The sequence below is a fragment of the Amblyomma americanum genome, chromosome 6, assembly GCF_052857255.1.
Source record: "Amblyomma americanum isolate KBUSLIRL-KWMA chromosome 6, ASM5285725v1, whole genome shotgun sequence".
NCBI lineage: Eukaryota > Metazoa > Arthropoda > Arachnida > Ixodida > Ixodidae > Amblyomma > Amblyomma americanum.
Window position 1 is genome coordinate 95,534,678 of NC_135502.1, and position 22,702 is coordinate 95,557,379.

The 22,702-nt window shown below is 47.7% G+C and overlaps 1 protein-coding gene across 1 annotated transcript; it reads left to right on the forward strand.

The window, feature by feature from the left end:
- On the forward strand, positions 1–22,702 carry LOC144093869 (uncharacterized). The gene is made up of 10 exons (XM_077627606.1): positions 1–4,487; positions 7,159–7,447; positions 8,186–8,347; positions 8,675–8,904; positions 12,036–12,178; positions 16,832–16,986; positions 17,746–17,824; positions 18,345–18,513; positions 20,392–20,551; positions 21,746–22,702. Exons 1-10 carry the CDS (start codon positions 4,368–4,370, stop codon positions 21,922–21,924), a joined length of 1,686 nt encoding a protein of 561 aa, XP_077483732.1. The 5' UTR covers positions 1–4,367; the 3' UTR covers positions 21,925–22,702.

Consider the following 22,702-nt stretch of genomic DNA (forward strand, 5'->3'; position numbering starts at 1 on the left):
TTCCAAATTTCGGATTTTCTTTTCAGGTAAATTTTTCACCAAAAGAAAATTTATTGTAATAGTTAGCCTTTGTGCGAAACATGCAATGACTTATTTTCGCCCTTATTTCATAAAGTACGTCGTAATCGCTGGTTGCACCTGAGAACTTCATTAAATGTGTTCTTTTTCTCCGGCCAAGACCAACGCATTTTTGTTTGTGCAGCTCGAAAATATTCCTTTACCATCACGGTGGCCATTCTGAATGCGCAAAAACGTTGGAGCAAGAAGTCGTTATCATGGATACCACTAACAGCAAGACGCTGCCCAGTACCCGTGTTGTGGCCTGAAGCTTCTGAAACTTGTATTTTGCAGTTGTTTTAAATTAGGTTGCTTCATGAATAAAATATGTTAAAAGAGGTCTTTGAATCACCATTTGACGGAAAACTCTCGCATAGAATAGGCGGAGGGTATCCACTAATTTTTAGCTCGATTTTAAAGAAGCCTGTTCGGTCTGCAAGAATCGGGTAAAATCGGATTTTAACAAACACGAAAGGCCCTATTTATAAATTGCAATTACCATTGGTTTTATATTGCCTACAAAAGCCTATCGAGGCGTCTTGATCTAATAGGTGTAGTTCTGCATAATTTTGAATTGTTCATAACAGAGTTGCACATATTTCTTAACAGGCGCAGATCAAGTGTGACCTAGTATGAAACTCTCGTGTTTGCCGCCTCGTTGTTGTTGCTAATACTGCCCAGTAGTTTATATTCACGAGGTCAATATGTCTATTGCCGTTTTATGTTTTTTTTATCCTCATATGCAGCTAGCTAGCTGCCATCTTGAGCGTTAAGACACCTAAGTTTACTTGATTTTGATGCTATCGTGTCTAATATTTATGCAAAGACGGAGTTTTATGGAAACTTGGACCAGCACGTCTACAGAAACTTTCGCGTAAACCACTGGGATACAGAAAACTAATAATAAGTATTTCAAAACGTGATTTTTAGCAACAATTTGTGCCCAAGTCATTAAAGGAAAGACATAGCAACCATAGTCCTGGTAAGCCCGGTTCCAATCTTCACGAGCTTACATGACTGTAGAAAGGCCATGCCGGTTTTGAAATCAAGAACAAGAATGATCCTTCCATGAACATCGATTTCCTGTCGTTAAAGAACGTTTACCTTTCCTGGTCTACAAGAGAGCGGTCTTTAATATCACTCTAGAATATGACACGCTGAAAAGTCGAGCGGAATGTCAGCACAGGAAGATGTCCCACTTGTTTCTGCAGGAAGCTTAATACAGAGGGAGAATGCTCGCACATTCTCTTGTGGCGGCACTGTTGCATCACGGTCAGGGTGGGAGTCACCCGAATGGCTGGTGACGCAACTCACCACTGCTCAAGTGAACGGGCACGTCCGCACACACACACACACACATACACACTAGCGGTACCAGGGCAGGAGGCGCCAAGGAACCCTCCAAGGCTGGCTGACTGCGGGTCCGGCAGCGTCCGTCTGGCGGTAGAGGGAAGAGAGGAGGGGACGGGTTAGTATGGGCTTGCAGGGATTGCGTCGTTCATTAGGGTCAGCGCTCTTGTGGCCGCTAATTGGGCGCTGTCAGCTGCTGGAGGACGCCGCCGCTGTGGCCCCGAGGACCACTTTCGCCACGGATGCGGGCAAAGCAGCAGGCAGCCAGCGGGGCACGGATCGCCTATGACCACACCGCGACACGGCGAGCCGCCACGCTGGACAGGTGAGCGCCCCTTGACAGGTCCCCTCTGCCGTGCACGTTGGGTGAAAACTTTGAGACGTCAAACTCACTTCTCTGGCTCAAGAGTTCGTCGTCCTCAAGTCTCCGGCAGCAAGGATTTCGAAAAGGATACTTCTCCCCGGTACGTTAGGATATTTGCTTTGAGGACAAGGTCTGTAACGTTGCCTATTTAGAGCCTTGTTTTCTACCAGTACGCCGCTGGTTAACGGTTCACGTATGGTGCTGGTTACGTTTGTCAAAGAACGCTCGGCTCAGCATCGTGGGTTCTGTAACTGTTTTACTCTCCTCGGAAAACCGCCACTGTGCTGTCATTAAGAAAGAGTGAATTGCAAAGCTCAAAGAAATGGATTTCAGCCCACAATTCTCTCTTCACGATGATAGGCCGGCAAAGCTTGAGCTCAACGATCAGTCAGTCTGTGTAGTCATGTCTCATTTTTAACATCTGGACGTGTCTCACCTTTAAGCCAAAGAGAAACGCCAGAAAACCCAATACCTGAGAGTATGTCGGAAATCACATCGGAGTTACAATTCTAACACTACGGGTGCCTCCTCCTTTCGAGTTGCTTTCGGAGCTGACACCCAGGTAACCAACATGAGTTGGAGATGCTGGTTCATTGCCCGTATTTATTTCCTGCATGTCTAGTCTTCTGAAAGGGTTGTTCTGTAGTTGGGAGCAAGTGTACTTCAGCATACTGTCCTATTATTACAAGCTTGAATAAAGTGTCTGTGAGGCTTTGCACTGCATGCATAATGACAAGGCACTGGCCTTGCCTTCAGGAATGTGCCTGTGACACTAAAAAAAACTAAGACATGGAAAAACTCTCTGCAGTGTTGTTATGCAGTGTAGCGTTGTATTTTGTATTGGAGATGGCAATGCGTGATATACTGCCGATTCCTCATAATAGCCCTGTCTACATGAACCCGACAGGACCGGGTAGAGTCAGCGTCGGGCTAGGTGACTCGCCTCTGACTCGCCCCGATTGGCGTCTACATGAACTCTGTTCAAGCGCGTAAGTATCGCAGCGGCGCCTAGCGTCGAGGTTCGCAGTTATCGTGCAAGTTTCCGGTTCCTGTTTTTGGCCCGCGGGTTCCCGTAGCGCGCTCATGTGGTTATACCACTTCCAAGCCGACGGTGCAGCTCCACTTCTCTCTTACTCCAACCGTTCCTGTCACACAAGACATAATTGTGCTGCAACGTCGTATCATTCCGTATGGGTGTCGAAATTCGGGTGAGGGAATGTTTATACTCACGGCCGTAAATCTCTTCTTCAAATTCTTCCAGCAGTTCCGCAACTGCTGCCCCGTCCAGTGGTAGCCGAGATTGGCCATTTCGGCCTGCAGATCTTTGAACAGATCTTGGTTGCGGTGCCGTCTGCTGTCCAGCGCCTCACTCACTTTGTTTTTCATTTATTAGCCCCAGAAAACATTCCACTTCCCGGTCGGTCCAAGAAGCTCGGGTGGAAACAGCGCGGGGTCCGACGGCGGCTGCAATTTTGGTCGACTGATCACATGACCGAAATCTTTCCCAGGGTTCCCTGTTACCCGACTCTCTGACCCGACTGCGTATACATGGTTTTTGGAAAGGCGGGTTAGGCGAGTAAACCTACCCCCTGCAGGCGAGTTAACTCTGCCTCTTATTTTACTCTACCCGACAGCGTCTACATGAAACCGGCAACTGGTTTTTTACCCGACAAGCAAACTCTACTCGACTCTATCAGGTTCATGTAGACAGGGCTTATGTGATCGTAGGCGTAGGAAACGACCGTCCATGGCATGCCGCATGACCGCATGTAGGCCTGGTCGTCGTTGCTTGTCAATTTTGTTCGTTCGCCAAAATTTCCAAGGAGTAAATTGCAGCAGATTGCTTTTGCAATTCTGCTGGTTCAAACGTTAAGTTACATTACCTTTAGTAATTTTCGTTACGTTTTTCTTGTTTTAAACAAACACTCTCACTCTAATGTGCATTATCTTAAAGTTGAGCATGCATGCGGTTGAAATAACTCTTGAACCAGGGAGTTTTTACATTTTCGAACATTATGTGCAGATATCTGAAGTCAAACATATACTTCTTGAAGAAGTTTTCTCTGGGCTACAAATTGAGGACACAGAAAGAAAGAAGTACATAGGACGGCCGCTGACTCCAACCAACTTTAATGAAGCAGACACATTCTACATTTATACAAAATGAGTGACCAGAGCGCATAGGGGTAGGAAATTTCCGGTTGATTATGGAGAGCAGACTGCGTGTTATCGTCTATCGTTATCGTCTTGTCAATTTTGTTCGTTCGCCAAAATTTCCAAGGAGTAAATTGCAGCAGGTTGCTTTTGCAAATCTGTATTCGCTGTCTCGCAGGGAGACTGATGGGATGCTGACGCAAGTGTCGCCCCTTTGTTTGATAAAAAACGCTTCGGACAATTCGCGTGCTAATCTGTCCTTATTTCTGCTTCGAATTTTGATACGCTCAAATATTATACATTATGATTAGGGTGCAACAGTTGTACTAAAAGGAAAAAAATACAACCATATAGCTGTGAACGCTCTTTTCGTAGCGGTAATTTCATTTGCTTGTTTGTCTCATCCACGTTTTCTCTACAGGTCTCTGGATTGTCACAAACTATGAGCGATGCCCAGTATGCAGAGATGACCAAGTATATCACTGTTTCTTGGCGGCGACTACTCGACTCACCGAGGACAGCATTGGTGTTAATTCTCGCGCTGGAATGTTTCCTTCACAAGGTAAATCAACCGCTAATTCTGAGCCATGTTGTTTTATAACATTTCAGAAATATATATGAATCCGGACAGCACATGTTCTGCGACTTCTGTGCGTTAAATAGATCATAGAGTGTACCACTAAAACGCATACTAACTTCAGTGCAGCACCGTGCAATTTCTACAACATATAATTCGTTGGACACCAATTATGAGAGGGTTGCTCATCAATTCGTCACAACTATATATTTTACGGGCAAATAGATTATTACAGGAAGATCTAATTGTAAATATGACAAAAGGCAAAGTATAAAGTGAATCAAGGACATTTATACAAGCAAAGAGTTGTGACAGGTGAGAGAAAAGCGGTGATGCCAACACACGCGCCTGCTCGTCCCGTCACAACTCTTGTCCCTTCCCAGTAACAAAAGCGCACTTGATCACTATGGAAATCTACTACCATCGCATTAATGTTCTTTCAAACAAGCACCTTGGAATACCTATCACTCGGTGCCGACGGTGAGGGAGATGGTGGAGTGTACCCCACCTGGTCAGGCCCTAAGCTCGAACGCGGCACGATAAACGCCTGAATAATCACTGAACGACCTTTAAGGTGCCTTTCGGCACACGCTACACTCCAGCGCTAGAGTGGTGCAACCCAAAAGCTTCCACACTCTATAGATAATTATGAAATTCTGTGGCATACCTATAGCAGTGTTTTTTCTCACAAAACTGTAGCGGGGAGTTTTTAACATTGTTCCAAATGATGGACGTCTCTTCGCTACTATAAAGTTCAACTCACAACTACCGTTTGCATGTGGCAGCCTTCATGCTCATAAATCTATAATGGCATATTGTAGAGCTCTTCAAAAGCACAAGCATCACTGGGCCAATTATACATTGCCGCATCATTGTTTCGCTTTAAATTTTTCCGCACTGGCATGTTGACGTGACTTAGCAAGTAACCCTTGTACCCGAGTCGTTAAATATTTGAGGCATTCAAAACAAACAAAACGAATTTCAAACTAAAGGAAGTTCCTTGTTATCTACGTGTACTAATTATTATTGGGCACAGTAATTCATGGTGTTCACCTGAACCTTCACGTCTTCAATTCTACGGAGAGGACAGTTTCTCGTGAAAAAGTCCGCTCGTTACACCTCCTCCCACGTTGCTGAAGATTGCGGAGAATCCAAGATTCTCGGCGGCATGTGTGTTAATTTCGAGTGCAAGACTCCTTGCGTGCTTTTACTTTCTCGGCGAAGTCGTCGTGAGTTCCATTTTTTTTTTATGCCCAGGACCTGGGTACTTCTTAATCCTAGTTCAAAGGTTAAGATTATGATGATGGCAACGATACGACAGTCTTAGGAATTGGTGGCAACGGCATGGTAGAGATTCCAGTATTGTACACTGTGAGGCCAGCCCCATGACAAGGCACCAAACGATCACCGCTTATAGTGGCTCGCCGGTCGATACCGTTCACAACAGCCCAACCAATCGCTCGCGTTACGTCCATCTAGTTGACCATTATAGTCAATGCTTTTCTTTATTCGTATCATTAGAAATTTCTAAGAGTCATTAGCGTGTTAAAAATTGGCTGAAGGCTTAGCTTGGTTAAGCCTGGAAGATTGCGAAAGCAATACCCTTGGCTGCGCCTTGGGTCGGCTGATGGTGTGGACACGGTTGCCCTTTGTTAAACTTATGGCTATACATTGTTTTGCTTGGTTTCTGCTATTGATATCCTTGGTACACTTATGACTTATCTGTGTTATGACTTATGACATCTATGTTATGTCGCTTGGCCGCAGCAGATCGTTCCAGCCTCGCCTTGCACACATCATCCGACATTGCGCAAGGCAGCGCGCCGACCACTGCGAGGAGCCGAGCTGTAGCCTCATTTATCCTCCTAGCGTGACGTCACACCAGCGAGCGCCCTCTCTCGGTAGCGCCGCAGCAGCGACGCGCAAGGCTTCGCCTCTACCATCGATGCCGCGAGCTGGGGCCCCGTCTCTCGGTCTGGCGTGACGTCACACCAGCGAGCGCCCTCTCTCGTTAGCGTCGCAGCAGCGGCGCGCAAGGCTTCGCCTTCACCATCGATGCCGCGGAGCTAGGGCCCCGTCAGGTTCAGAAAAGTCGTTCTTCTCGTTCTTCTTCCGTCTCCGTAGCTCGCTGATGCTTCCTCTTTGCATTCTGCCGAGCTGCCTTGTTCGTAGGCACCATCGTAACATCTGGCTGTATGACTGCCTTGGCGAGAGGAGCGGAGCTGTTTTATACAGCTGGTGTGACGTCACTCTGACCGTAGCGCCCCTGGTGAGAGGAGCGGGAGTTAGGCCGCCGTTGGTGGCTGCCGCCTCGCCTCGCGACGGCGTGAGATGGGGCCCCGTTTTTACACATTATCGCGCTGTAACTTCGTTAATTTATCTTTTACCATGCATTTAATGGCGCTCCTAGCCATTGATAAATGCGATGCTAGCTTCTAGAAAGAGGTAAGCCCCGTCTAAAAACAAGATAATTGTCGAAGGTGCCCTTTTTTCAGTATAAATTGAATTTTGGCTGGCACCCTATTCTCAGCCATTAAATTTTGTGCCTCAATGTCAAGTCAGCGAATACCGCTGATACCTCCATAAGCCGCCCTTTATCGTATGTGTGTGTCTAAGATTAATGTTTGCGCAGCTATACATTCATGTTGTTTTACAGGTGTCTTCCCAAGGCGTCACTACTACCGTAGCATCCACAAGCTATACCTTGTCAAACGAGACAACGCAACCTTTGGAAGCGTCCAACTTTACCCTGGTGAATTTTTCTTCAATCCTGTTAGAAAAAGAAATTTCGATTACAAACTCGTCACTCGAAGGCGAGCTCAAAGCAGAAGCAACATCAGTTTTGAAGACAAGTAGCGGATGGCAAGAAAATGTCAACAAAACAAACTCCAGCGTTGATTGGCCGCAACGTGACGACCCTGTAATAAGAGGTCCCACAGGTGAAGGTAAGTGTATATGCATTAGCTTTGCTGCCATCTTTTGCATGAGCCTTGAAGGCTTTAGTCAGGTACAGTGGCGCCAAACTCAGCATTTACTACGCTGAATAACGGTTCAGAGCAAAATACAGCAAATGTAGCTCGGACCACATAAGTCAGTTTAGGTATGTCATAATGTTCTTTGTCAAAGCAGATGCACTATGCTGAGAACAAGAGTGAAGTCTTAGATAAGGAGAAAATGTTAAATGGGGTGTATAGCCTTGGTCAACTCCACGCAAAAACAATTTTATACACTATTTTTGGTTACAGATCCCGAAAAGTTTTCTTAAATTAATGACTCACAAGTGTGAAATTGTGGGTACATTGGATTTTTGCTGGCCCATGTAAAACGCTCGATCTATGGTTTGTTTCATGCTTGGCTGCACCGGCACATGTTACCCCCCGCCCCGTAGAGGGATGACGGAGAAAGAAAAGAAAGAAAATAGGAAAAGGCAAGATGTAAATTTATTTCCAAGACTTTTAAAGCTGCTAAGCTACCGAGATAAAACACTGACTTCAGCTGTATTGAGCTCCGTAGACTTATCCTTGCCGCTGCGGCGGTCGCAATAGTATAATCAGGCCAGATAAAGTGCTAAATGTGATGCAGTATATATAAAATTCCGCCGCATAGCTCCTGTCTTCACTTTTGGGCGAATTTCGGCAAATGCTGCCACTCAACTCAAGCCAAAAGCTGTTGTGTGTGCTCAGGCACTGTGGAAAGACTGCCAGTAATCAAGAGGGTGAAGAAACGGCCTACAGGAGCAGCGGCGCGGAGAAAGCCGCTCTACGACCACGGCCACGGGCACATTGACGAGCCTGGGTACACGCCTTTCATCAAGGACGTCGGAGACGTGCCAGTTCGTGTCAAGGGTAAGTGTTTTCCACGAAATTACACTTTACCACCATTATAGGCAGTGTTTGTACGCGTACTTCCAAAGCCAATAGAAAAGTCATGTCCCAAAGATATCCAAAAAACATCCCAATATCTTGTTTCGTAGTGGATATTATGAGCACATGCCGTGCATGTGCTAGCTTGGGACATCCCCCGAAGGGGATCCACGGGATATCTTCTTAGCCTCCCTCTTGTTTAGGCACTCTAAATGCCCAAGTTCTGCAGCCGCCTCTGAGCGCGCTCGAAATATGACAGCGACAGTAAACGTCGTTTCTCTCTCTCCCTCTACCCTCGCCCTCGCGCAGTGATATCTGCCGAATGCCACGAGGGCGTGATGCGCATCGAGCTGCGCTTCAACGGCTCCTTTCTGGGCCTGGTGTACAGCACAGGCTACGCTCACGACCCGGACTGCGTGTACGTGAACGGCTCCGGTGGCGCCACCTACACGCTTGACGTGCGCGCCAACCGCTGCGGCACACTCGGCCGGAGCGACCTGCTCGTGCAGCCCGCGCAGCCTTCCTCCGCCGGCGAGAAGGCGAGGGCTTTCTGTTTCAAAGACGCGCGTTGTTGCCTACATCTCTGCATGATGTGATTGGGGCTAGGAAGCGTAATCGCCTTGGCAGCCCTGTCCTGGCCTTAATTAGTACCCTTGTATTTAACGTCTAATCCGGCTCAGAGATTTTGTCACGGATGAGGTGCTTCAACGACGTTCACGTGCTCGAACCGCGGCTGGGTCACTTCTGCGCCAATATTTCAAGTACGAACACTGTCCCATGATGCCACGGATTGTGCGCGTTTGAAACTCCAGACCGTCTCAGGACGGGAATAACGAAATAAATGCTCGGTGGTTAAGCCAAAAGACTAATATCAAGTACAATTCACGAGGCGAGGTCCTACTCCGCTGCGTAACGCAGTCTTCTTGCATATCGTAAGATTTCACCAAAATAATAAATATATCAGCACATCCCCCCTCGGGGCGCTTATAGTTTTCTGCTATTTATTGTTAAGAAATGCACCCCATTGGTTTTGAGTAGCAGCCTTGCTTACTTCATTCGAGCGCAGGACAAATTTTAAAAGCGATATTTTGTGACGCACTGGGCGATATGATCATTCCCATCAACATCTTCATAACAGTATCCTATAATATTCCACAGTTGTCTAAGAATTAAAAGTGATGTGCAAGGAAGGTGGACTCGTTACTCGCGGGGCTTCTACGCGTCGCGCATTGCCTAATTATTTCACGCTATGCCCAGACTTCGTGCTCCGCTCAACCTTGCTCAGTTTATTCGCCGTGGCGCCACAACGAATGGCCAAACTGCAGGCACAAGCTTGGTTTCATGGGGTTCATCGTCCCAAAGCTGCTCTGGCCATGAGGGACGCCATAGTGAAGGGCTCCGGAAATTTCGACCACCTGGGGTCCTTTAACGTGTAACTGATATCGCACAGTCCACGGGCCTCTAGAATTTCGCCTTCATCGAAATGCGACCGCCGCGGCCGGGATCGAACCCGCGTCTTTCGGGTCAGCAGCCGAGCGCCGTAACCACTGAGCCACCACGGCGGAAGATGCAAGCCTGCTTATCCTAGAATATGTTTCCGCACACGGCACAGGTTCGTATGAACGAATGAAAAAAAATATAACGTTGATCATATTGGAAGCACTGTGCTCTCTGTTAAGCAGTCGTCCTTGCCGAGGGCTCCACCTTCAGGTGTTTTTACTTTCACATTTAGCATTACGAGGTAATTCGGCAATACAGCTAGTTTTTGCGCACAACATGGCCCTTCTAATAACGTCGTCCCCGAAAGTTATCGACATCTGACCTCTGCAGCCCTCTTGGGCCGCTTAGCGGTGGTGTCAGCGATTCTCCATAGAAAGCCCACTTTGGCGACGAATAGCACAAAATATTATGAATCTTTTCATTTACAAATTCACGGCTTAGCAAGGTGGTCTCAGAATTGTTCTGTGCAGAACTTGGTAAAGTTATTAATGGTTCTGTTTATTCATATGCTTATACTGCGATGAAATGTTGTGCACATATTTCAGTTTACTGCTTCTTTTGCACACTTATTGCTGTGTGCCAAAGAAAAGTACAGCCTTTTATATCTTGCAACCTCTCACACTTTATGAAATGAACATTAACTGTTCGCTACGCTAGAATTTCTCTTAATAAAGCAAAGCAAGCGAAAACTATATGGACTGCTATATAGCTTTCAGAAGCCCGAGATAAATGTAGGACTGTAGCTTACATTAAGCTATAAATTTTTCGTGTGGGTCAATCGCGGCATCCTTGTGCTATAGCTCTGCGGCTATTGCATTTCACTAGTGAGAACAAGGACCTGGGTTCGATCCTGGCCGTGGCGGCTGCATTTTGATGGAGATAAAGCTAAAAAGCGGTCAGGTGTAATAAAACTTCGGCGCATGTTCAACAACCTGTGCTGGTTTAAATTAATCAGGTGCTCTTAATTCAACGCCGCATACCCCGATAATTATGGTGCAGCTGTCAATGGTATTTGGTTACCACAATTAACAGCGCCAAGAGAAATCGTTTTCGAAACAGCAACCTGTGCACAGACCCCTTTAGACTCGCGTGGAAATACTAACATTTGTCTCAGATGCAAATAACACAGTTCTGCGGCTCGAAATCACCAAATGCGGCGGTCATATTGCTCGTTTTGTTGCCTACATTAATACAACAGGACTTTCCCCCGTCAGGGCTACAGCGGTAATCCCTTGCATGTATTAAAAGAGGTTATCCTGGTTTCCAGTTTACACTAGTTGGATAATGGCGGCAGTGAGTACGAAGCGGTGCGGAAAGAACAAAAACCCTGCAGCATACTCTCGCGTAATGGTGAAGCAGTACGGCGCGCAGGAAGACAGCGAAAAGGGCTTCCAGACGAAACTCTTTATTAGGTTGAATTGCGGGACTGAATGACTCGGCGGCGGCGTAGCAATAAGCGTGCTCGGCGGTCGTCGAGCAGAATACCCGCCGCTCTCGGGCATTCTGCTGATAGCGAACTTTCGAGATACGGCGTGCAAAGTTATCACAACATCCTGGAACAACGTAGAATCGGCTTCGCCTGGATGTGATCAATCGAGATAAATATGGTCGCGTCCTGCATCACAAACAAAGCGATAAATCCGTGTGCCGGCAGCTTGGAAGGATGAACGAACAAACAGTACGAACATTTGTGGCAATACTCACAAAAGGCGACAATGTGGCGGTTTTGAAGGATTTTTGCTCTCTTGCGTTGCGTCAAAGACGATCTGAATAAGTACGCTACTGTCTTCGTATACAGCTATGGAATAGTACTTGATGGGTGCCGTTCATTTCGACAGAAAAGGAGCGCGAACGTGGACGTTAGACGAAGAACGGGAAGTGCTCACTACAAGCGAGCAGTCGCGAGACAGCGCTTGTAATGTGTATTTCTCGTTCTTCTTCCGGCGTCTCCTTTCGCGCTGTGTTTTTTCCGTTGAAATATCTTCGTATACTGGAATATGTTACTGAAAGGGTGTACAGGTAGCCCGCATTTTCAGGAAACTTTGCGAGGTGTTCTGTAATGAATTTGATTACGATGTTATTCTGGCTGAAAATGGCTGCAGTGGCAGAGGTTACGTTCACTGCTCTATGCCTAACATGCAGCCGCCCATTGGCCGGCCTTCAACCGCAGGTGCGTGGCCACCAGCTGTGGAACTCGCTGACGGTGCAGTACGACCGCCAGATCGAGGACTCGGCTGACGAGCGATTCCGCGTCACGTGCGAGTACGCCTTCGACTACTGGAAGACGGTCTCCTTCCCGCTTCTGAACGTCGAGTGAGTCCACGGGTGTCTAAGGGGAAAATTGCTGAGGGATTAAGTGTTTCTGTTGCCTTTTCAGGGGACACATACTACACCATTGTGGTCCGGCTTGGTAGCGGTATTCAAGCGTTGCTACTGTCGCTCGGAAGGTTTTCTGTTGCATAAGAACCTCTACGCGATCAAACTGTGGAAACTCTTGAAAACAGGAAAAAATAGCTGTTAAAAGAGTGTTTACATATTGCCTACATTAAAGAACAGACACAGGAGTTAACAGTGGCCGCTTTTTATATAAATGCGGCAAGTTGCGAGTCGGATTGCATCAGTCGTCGAGCGCATCGTGTCCATGTAAACGAAAATAACGCGCTAGAAAGACACATCGCATAATACGCATCACTCAGGGGAGGACTGACAATGGCAAGTCTACCCTCGCGACGCATGCAATCGATGGGTAGAGAGAAAGAGTGTGTGTGATTATTGTGCGACGGCTCGTGAGCATTCATTGCTCGCCTTATGTCACCTGGCAGATGACGAGCTGCGTGCAAACCCTGCATGACGTGTGGCATTACAGCGACGCACCAAGACATGCGTTGCACTCCTGAGTCCTGTTCTGTTAATGTAAACACCAAAAATGAACATGTATATTATTTAGAATCATTTGAAAGTCGCTTGTTCGCGTTCACCTTGCATTGTCGCACTTGCTAAAGGGCCTCGTTATACTATCTCCCCTTATTAAATGCCTCTTTCAGCTCCCTTAACTAGTCCCGACTGATAGCCCTCTCACTCCTTCTGCTTTGTCTTACAGCTTAGAAAAGTCACGAGCTAACTAAAGCACCAAATGTATCATCGCAGATCACTGTTAAAGATAACAGAACTGCGGCAGCATTAGTTACACTTATCGCAGCCAGCTTATGAATCAATACTTATTTTCTAGCTTGGAGTATACCTTATTGATCTTTTAATTTCCCGAAGGAAGTTGCGTGGAGAATCTCACGCAGCTAACTTAACAGATTTATCTGGTAGTTACGTTACTGCGCTTTTCCGCAGTACGTAAACGCTGTGAAGGAAGCAGGCGACTTTTTCATGAGCAGAAAATAAACTCGGTCACGTCATGCGTGGAGCTCTATCCATAACAAAGTAGATTAGACTCGAGGGAAAAGGAAGTGCGTTTGAGTAATGGTCGCATTAAGAGCACGGGAAGTGCGCGAATCAATGCCGCTAGGCGATCCGCCTCAGAGTTATAACGTTGCCGTATATTGCCACTTTGAACCACTACCTCCAGCCGCCAATAGCGCATTCCCATAGGTCACTTTCCCGCCAATGGGAATGCGCTCTTAGCGGCTGTCATCGAAAGCTCTGTATTAACGCAAACTTAACATCAACTTGCAGTGTTTCCACTGGACGCGTAGGCCATCGCGTGAGCAAGAGGAATACTTACCTCAGGCTTTTTGTTTTAGGGCAATTTTCCGCGTCGCGTCTACGGCCCGACACATGTGGAGCAAAGGTTAATGGGGGAGCTCTTACTCAACGACTGTCCCGCACGGTCGTCCTGTTATGCAACGGGGAGTGCTTACTTTCCGCGCTGCCTGCGAAATCGTGAAGCGCACATTTACGAGTGCGCAGTTTGTTATTTTCTTCACCCTTTGCTCGAGGTATTCATCTTTGTTTTATGACATTTTCTTTTCTGCCGTCCTTCACGCCGACTCCGGGAAACCGACTTCGCAAGAGGCAGATACTCTTCTCTCTCTCTCTCTCTCTCTCTCTCTCTCTCACTTTCCCGTCTAGATGTCTTCCTCGTGTCCTCTTCTTCCGGATGCCATTACATGAATCGCGTGTCGGCCCCAGTTTCCTTCCCCGACAGTTCCGTCCTTGTTGGCAACTGCGGTGCGGAAAGGAAAGTTGCGCGGCGCGACGGTGTTGCGTTTCCCATGAATAAAAATACTCGCGTGCGATTGAGGCCCGCTTACGTGACTGGGATGCGTCGAAGAATCGCAGTTCCCCCTGATCGTGTTTTAGACACATGGGAGGTTTTTGGCGAAGTTATGGGATGGTGTTTATTTTTATAAGTTACGCCGTTATTTCCTGTCCCCTAGGCCCTAACAAGTTGGGATGTCGCTACCTACGTACGTAGAGCCGGCCGCGCATCGGAGGATTTTCTTATGATAATGATAATAATAATAATAAAAATAATTGTTTTTTAGGGAAAGGAAATGGCGCAATATCTGTCTCATATATCGTTGGACACCTGAACCACGCCGTAAGGGAAGGGATAAAGGAGGGACTGAGAGAAGAAATGAATAAAGAGGTACCGTAGTGGAGGGCTCCGGAATAATTTCTACCACCTGGGGATCTTTAACGTGCACTGACATCGCACAGCACACGGGCGCCTTAGCGTTTTTCCTCCATAAAAACGCAGCCGCCGTGGTCGGGTTCGAACCCGGGAACTCAGGATCAGTTGCAGGCGCCTTCACCACTGAACCACCGCAATGGGTTTTTCTTATGACGATGATTTCATTTTAATGGTGCCTAGGCATCTTGGCCGTAAACAGCATGGCTAAAGTATTCTAGGTCTGCATGAGGTGGGGGGCAAAGAACCATTTTCCCCCAGGAGAGCCTGGCAGCAGGCCTGGGGAAAGCTTGACCCGCTGGAGAAGGCGATGTGTACCCAGCGGGACTGGGGATTCACTCCCCCCCCCCCACCCCCCCCCCACCCCCCCCCCACCCCCCCAGCCCCCCACCCCCGCATTTGAAGCGTGGGCTCAAACCACTGGGCTGCCTCTGCGGTCCCAACAAGAGAAGATTTTCTAAGCGGCCAAAATCCATGATTCCATTCATCTGCAATCTTGAATTTGATGCATTTTTTGCGATCTAATTATTCTAGCACGCGCCGCGACTACCCTGTTTTCGGCGTTCGGCTGCTGTACATGAATTCATGGGTGCTAGTCACGGGGCGACCGCATCTGCATGCAGTCGAAATGCGACAACATTGTCGTATTATAATTTTGGTGTGCCATAAGTGTTCAAAATTATTTCGGAGCCCTTATAGCCCACACTATACCTTCTAGGCCACGCAGAGCTGCTTGTGTAACAGATGTAGACTTTGAATCATTATTTATTGACCCAGCTAGCACCGGCATGTGTCGCTTTCAGGAACGCTAAATGGATCGGAGCGCTTGCAACACTCCTTCAGTTATTCTCAGACAGCAGGCTTGTGATGCTTCCGGACAGCTGGACGCTTCCTTCGAATTTTCTTTTCTCAGATCTACTGAAATTCTGGATTCACCAAATAGTTTGTCACAGGCGTCATTCCTTTCTATTTACGGCGGCTAAGCTGGCGGATGACAGTCCTGTCTTTGGCTCATAGCGAACCACAAATGGACGTTGGAAACACCAAATTGACTACACTGAAACTTCCTGCAAAAAGACCCAAATAAAATACGCAGCATTTCTACGGTTGCGTTAGTATCGATAGCAGACGCATTATCAGATAAAACGTTCCTGCGTTTGAGCGAAAGCGAAGGTCGGTTTGATGTTTTATGTTCTCAAAAGCTATGTAAACTTCACTCGTCGAGTGGAACTTGGAAGGAAAGCAGACGGAGAAAGACTATCACCAACACAATTCAAACCTGGCTGCACCAGCGAATGTGTTCACCTGGAGGTCCACCTGGGCTATCAGGACGATACCGGTGTTCAGGAAGAGGCAGATAATTCATTATCGCCTCACCTAAACATCCCGGTTTTGGCCATATATAGGCCCAAGAGAGCGACATTGATCAGTGGTCGGTTGTTGAAGCGCGTCAGGGTAGCTCCAGCAGCCTATCGGCGTTGTGGGTGATGAGAAACGCGATGAACAACAAGTGCCCGCCTTCACAGGACTAAAGGCTTGCATGAGCAATAATGCGCACGAAATGACTTACGAACGCAGGCAGAGCAGCGTAGCACTGATCAGCGCAAAGCTACTGTTTTTTTTTTCATATAACAGCGGCCGCCGTTACAATCCCATTGGTTCAGAAATTATTCACTGTCCTAGGACGTCTTCCCGAGTTTGCGTACCTAATTTATTCGAAAATATGCGTGTGCCAATTCAAGAAAAAAATTGCCAGAGTTGGCATCCGCACTGAAAGAAAATATTAGTTGTGTGCACAGGGCTCACGAGTAAGTTGTCATTTACTGATGATAATGATTGTGGATATTTGTGGCGCAAGGGCATCTATGGCCAAAGAGCGCCTTGGCACAAGGTGTTTTCAACTACTCAAGGTGGGGTCAAAGGCCCATTTTCCAAGCGTTTCACCCCATATAAGCCAAGCACCAGGCCAGGGTTAAGCTTATACATATTTTATCACCGGTGGTTACCAGGCGGCACTGGAGGTCGAACCCCGTACCTCCCGCATGCGAAGCTGTAATTTACGGTTGCTGGCACACTTCTGGTGGCCTCAGATTTGCAACACGAACAGAACAGACGGTGACAGCCATTGTACGATGCAGGACTTCTGTGGGCGCAGAAAAGTTGCAAGTAAAAAAATATGGTTAAACAGGGCGAAGAAAGACGCTATAATGCTAAGGCACGCAGAGGTAGGCGTTCGTGGTTCGTCATAGAGATGGCCCTATCAACGAAACAGGGAATGGAAGTGTTCCAATCACTCTGGCGTCGTGCCACTCCTCCTGTCGCAGGGTGAACACGGGTACGGCGGTGGTGTTCACGCTTCCGCCGCCGCAGTGCAGCATGGAAGTGCGTCTGGGCTACGGACTCTCGGGACCCCGGGCGCAGGGTCCCGTGACGGTGGGAGACCCGCTCACCCTCGTGATCACCATGACCAGCGTGCTGCGTGAGTGCCAGCTGGAATGCAGACAGTGTGAGGCAGACGATGTAGCGCAGTCAGAACAGGTCTGTCCACGGAGGAAGACTATATAGGAGTGGAAACTCTCCCGTCTGCGGCGACCAGAAAAGGTCACAAGCCCGTGGCGCCACTATCATGCTGGCGGCGCCTGGCTGCCTCGAAAGAAACTACTGAAATACAACGCCACGGCGTGCCCGCTGAAGCAAACACCCGTATCGTCTGCTTGTCGTACCGCCTGCCCAGGCGCTGCATTTTTTTTCCCCTGCTGCTTCTACGAGGCGCCGCATGGCGCCGCCACTGCATGCGCCCCCGTCGGCGCATACAATTGTAACTTTATCGGTCGCCTGCGCTCGCTCGCGCTGGCGGGAGTTTCACCTACTATACAGTCTTGCTCCGTGGGTCTGTCCTTCACCAAAAAGAGGGTATAGATGTAAAGAGAAACCATAAAAAAGTAGTGAAGGTTGGAAAATTTGGAAGAACCTTCCTGGCTGAGAAAACGAAACATGAATTTTACAGCTCTGTTAACGGTGATCGCAGAGATCAGTGGGAATTCATTCGAATTGAAATTGAAAATGCGGAGCGGAGAAAATCCGAGCAGATGCGTTTTTATCCCGTGCGGATTCTGCCGCCTCCTGAAGTTGTTTGGCAACATCTATACATTTATTCGTGTATTTAATATTGGTGCTGTACAGTGAAAATCAGATTAATACTTGGTCGCGAGTACCCGCTGATCTCAAATTCCCGCAGGTGACGTTGACATCCTCGTCAGCAACTGTGTGGCTCACAATGGAGCCGATCAGAAGCTTCAGCTCGTCGATGTACACGGGTGAGTGGCTGCTGCATAGTTATGTGCAGCATATACTATATTAAAAGCTAGCTAAGCAATGAACTATTTTTTTTATTTTAAACCGTCACTACGAAAAAATTTGCTGCGAACAGTAGGAAGTTTACCAGACACTTCTAAACTTTAACACTTCGCATCTCAATGCATTTTTCCCAGGAAATCTTCGCAGATACAGCACAGAGGCACAACTTTCTTTTGAAGTTTCGAATCAGGCTCAGGCTCACGTTGTCGTTTTTGCCAGCTCGAAGAACGGGCTGTAACGGGAAAGTAATTGAGCATGTAAGCCTGCTGTGGTTACACCCACTAACCTAAATTGCTCTTCGGCCTGCGACGGTGCTCTAAAACTGCCTCGAACCATATCTCTAACGGCGGACAAAGCGGGCAGTGCTATTGCGCAAATATTACAATATTTATAGTTGCGCCCGGACTTCGAGTCTCTGCTCGAAAGCGTGTTTATTCTTTCGACCCCCTCCCCCCCCCCTCTTCCCGTCTGCACTCGCAGGTGCACCCTGCAGGAACGTCTCTTGAGCGCTTTCCGCGGCTCGCATTCCACTCGTGCGGAAGGGGGTCAAGAGGTGGCGCTGTTTGCCTTCCTCAAGGCCTTCCGCTTTACGGGCAGCCGAGCGCTGTACATCGAGTGCGATGTGCACATGTGCCACAGTTCGTGCCCGGTAAGCGCGCAGGTGCATTTTCTTCTACACCGTTGCTTTCTGTGTGGAGCGTGTATTCGCCGTCTTCCTCCCCTAGAGCTATTAAAAGGTAGAATACAATACGGTTGCATGAGATTGGGATGCTTGCCTGCGCTTAAGCGGTTATACAGGGTGTCCCATGCCACATAATCTATGGGTTTAAGAAAAGAACTTTTACACACTGACGGAATTAAAGTTGTGATGATGATTGTTATCATTGTGTTGTTTGTGGTGGGAAAATGGGGATAATGTACGATATTCATTCGATTCTGTAAGCAGTTTGTCCCGTCTGTGAGGGGCCCTCAGTCCAGTGCTCTTACAGCAACTAGCGTCAGCCTGGTCCGGTTATGTGTTAGCTACGTTAGGTCATCCAGGTGCGAGCTGGACACCATAGCTTCCCTCCTGGCGGGGGTAGTTTGGGGATAGGGGCTACTGCCGGGATCAAATGGCCAGCCCAGGTGGTATTGTACAGAGAAGGGTGTTCGTTACAATGCGACAGTTTTAGATGTAATGTGCGTAGGAAGCTGTAATTAGCATATGTATTGGTTTGTAGCTGTCGCCAGACGACGGCCTCGTTTCGCTTGAGTCGTTTGTGTGGGGGTGAAAGAACTGCGTGCTCCCGCCTAGAGTGGAAGCAGAATTATAGTTTGGTTAATGCCATCGGCACTAATTAGTAAAAACCAGTAATTTATATCTTAAACCAACAGAGAAGCGCGAAATGTTTCCATGGAAAGTTGAAGGCTCGAAAGATGTAAATTGGACTTAAAACAACGATTAAAATTATCATAATTTAGACATGTCCCAGGCAATAACTACAAATGTCTACCGCGTTTCTAAGCCCCTGTTGCCGGCTCGAACAAACGGTGATTAAAATGGAATATTCATGGCCGTGTGTGCCCGTCGCATAATTAGGGCGCTAACCTCTGCGTAACCGCCATTACGTTATTTATTAACACGCTATTTGATTTCAAAACATAACACAAAACAGAGAAAATTCAAAAGGGGGGGGGGAGAAGCCAGACGCACCCCTACAAGTAAAATAATTTTTGTACAATTTGCCGTCCGTGATATTTGCCATAGGTAAAGACTGTCACTGGTTGCAAATCACGCCCTGTAAAAGTACTCATCAGATAGACGCATCTCCGATACTCGGCAGCACATGCTTTCGCAGAGGATGAGCCATGAATTCCTCGCGCTTCCTCAATTGCATGCCTGGTGGTGCAACTAAGCCTCATATTCTCTCTCTACCACTTTTTTTTTACCAATCCTGATTAGTTAACGAACACGGCAGATTTCGACTTCGATGATTATTTGAGAAGAGAGCCTCTTGCATCAAACTGACAGACGGGACAAAACTTGTGAGTAGTCCGCCTAATGTCTATGGTGGACTTGAAAATGAATTTGAATATCGTCGGCTGCAATAATTATGGCCGGTATATAAAACTTTTGCAATGTTTCCTGCACAGTAACATTAAAAAGCATACAGTCACGTTCATCATCATAAGGCTCTTGCTGAAAGATAAGAAAAGTTTCGAAAAAGTCCTTCCGTCCTATCCTGAGTTCAGAAGGCAAAAATAAACGTCTCTTCTTTTCCCCTGCGCTACGGACTCGCGCTTCTCCTATGTCGACAATACGCCATCCATCATGGTCGGACTCTGCGGAGGTTGGGGTGGCTATTCCCATTTCTTATCTGTAATCACGACGAACAGCGCACGTTATCAAGCGCGAAATACGTACTCGTAGCGTATCAAACGAATTCAGCCGGCACACAATAGGTTGGCATTACGCGCCCTTAGCAACAGGGCGTATCCGCAACGATCGCTTCGTGACTCTTGCCCGCCCATGCACTTTGTGTTTCAGACCCAGCAATGCTCGTGGCGTCAGCGCCGGAAGAGGTCGGCTTCGCCAGCGCTCGCAGCGGCCAACGACTCGGCTACACCTTTCGAGACGCTCAACCTGTTCCAAGCACTGGAAGTGCTTCACACCGACGCTGACGCGCAGCAAAGCCTGCCCTACTCCGGTGCGTTGCGCGCTTGGAAAGGAGGGACTGCTCTCGGCCTTTTCAGTTTCGTGACCCAGCCCTGTCCCACTGCCACGCCCTGACAACCCTTTTCTTTGCTACTTTCCACCCTTATCAGCCACTGGGCCCCGTTAACCGGGTTGCTTTCCGGTGGTCACGTTCTATGTGCTTCCGGTCGATGCCTTGCCTCGCCGACAGCATGCGTAACGCGAACGCTCTAGTGAGCTCATGGTGGCTGAACAGCGCAACAAAGGCGGGACAAAGGCAAGACAAGCGCTGACTGGCAACTGAGTTTATTGAGGAACGAAAAGTGGCAATATATAGTGAACATGAACAATAGAATATAAAAAACAGAAAAAACGACAAAAAAAGGGGGGGGGGGGGTAAACAATCTAGGTCATGTGCAAGCTATGTCTGTGACATTGACAAGGAAATTCAATATCTGGACTTGCACATGACATAGGCTATTACCCCCCCCCCTTTTTTTATGTCGTTTTTCCGTTTTTTATATTCTATTGTTCGTTTTCACTATATATTACCACTTTTCGTTCTGCAATAAACTCAGCTACTAGTCTGCGCTTGTCTTGCCTTTGTCTCGCCTTTGTTGCGCTGTTCAGCCACCATGAATGCTTACCAACTCGCCCAAATTTCAGCTTTGCTCTAGAACGCGTCCTACGCTGACATTTGAGCCGCTGAGCGCTGGATCCGAGAACATGCTGAACGGTGTGTTTGTGGCGGTCGGAGACAGCTGGTGCCCTGCTTCCATTCTAACATTGTCTCAGATCCAGCGGCTGACGCCCAGCGACGCTAATGTCAGTTGAAGACACGCGCTCGAGCGTTCGCGTTAAGGGTGCTGCCTACGGTACAGCTCAAGTTCGATGCAACCAAGTCGGAAAACGCACGGCGTTTGCAATTATGCATCCAATGTGATGACTTGGGTTAGCTGGTGCGCTTACTCAGCCGTAAAAAACAGTTCGAATAAAACGTGAAGACTGGAGATAGTGAACAGCACAACACAACCTCTGAAACGCTTCGAACTAGCAGTAGCGTCGTACCTCTCTGTAAAGCTGTTCTACGCAAGGAGCTGATCGAAAATAAATCAGCAATACAAGGCTCATGAACAGATGCAATGTTTAAACGAAAAACGATGGTGTAATTATCTCTTGTTGTTTCTTTTTTCATTTACGTTTGCAGATCCCAGTGGCAGCTTAGTGTGCCTGAAGGCGACGGGCTTCGCAGCAGGAGTGGCGCTCGTTTTTCTGATGATGTCCGTGTGCTTCGGACTCTCGGCTTGCACTGTCATTAAGCTCAGGGGGAAGAAACCGGAAAAAGGAGATCCACTGAGTGACGACAACCAGCCTCCTGACTACTGACCTTAAGAAAACTCCCCTGAAAGCAGGCAACGACCGATCAAACGAACGAAGGCGACGTGGACGCCTAACGAAAATTCCCTGGGAACTTGGGGTCGCCAAGGTCATTACACTGGTGGTTTTGTTCCCAGACAGGCAGCGTTGAAACGAAGACAGTTTGGTAGAAATGGTATGGTAGACAACTGAGTGTGGATGGCACCCAGAGCAGGCCTCTGCTATTAATTTTTGATGAGTAGAACACAGAGGCACCGAAAAGGTACGTTTAAACGCCGTGCACTGTTCATACTCTGTAGCCCTCAGGCATTTCCGCTTTAAAGTCAGGTCTCAGGACTGAAACGCTCATCATTTATCAGCATACGAGTTTTCACAGCTTCGTCATGTCTCGGGCAGCGGTAAACTGCACAAATGCATGCACCTGATTTACGCCACCCTTATTTCTAAATGGCATAGGCTTCAGTGCCTTTCTCGGTTGTTAATGATGGCTTAAAGGATAAGCCAATACAATGTCTCCTGCCTTCATTTAGTGCCGCTATTTTTTCCGCTCCTGGACTTCTGCGGCACACACAAATAGATGGCATCATTTTTCTCTTCATTTACTTGCACTAACACTGTTTTAATCGACAGCGCTAAATGAAGGCCGAAGACATCAAGGTCGACAGAGTCGACGGTGTGGAATGACGAAAGCCGCCAACTTTGACAAGTGTTGTACATTCTGCATTTAAATGAAGTTTTCAAGTTTCCTAGGCAGAAAATGCGCTACTGTGTGCAAATAAACGTCAAA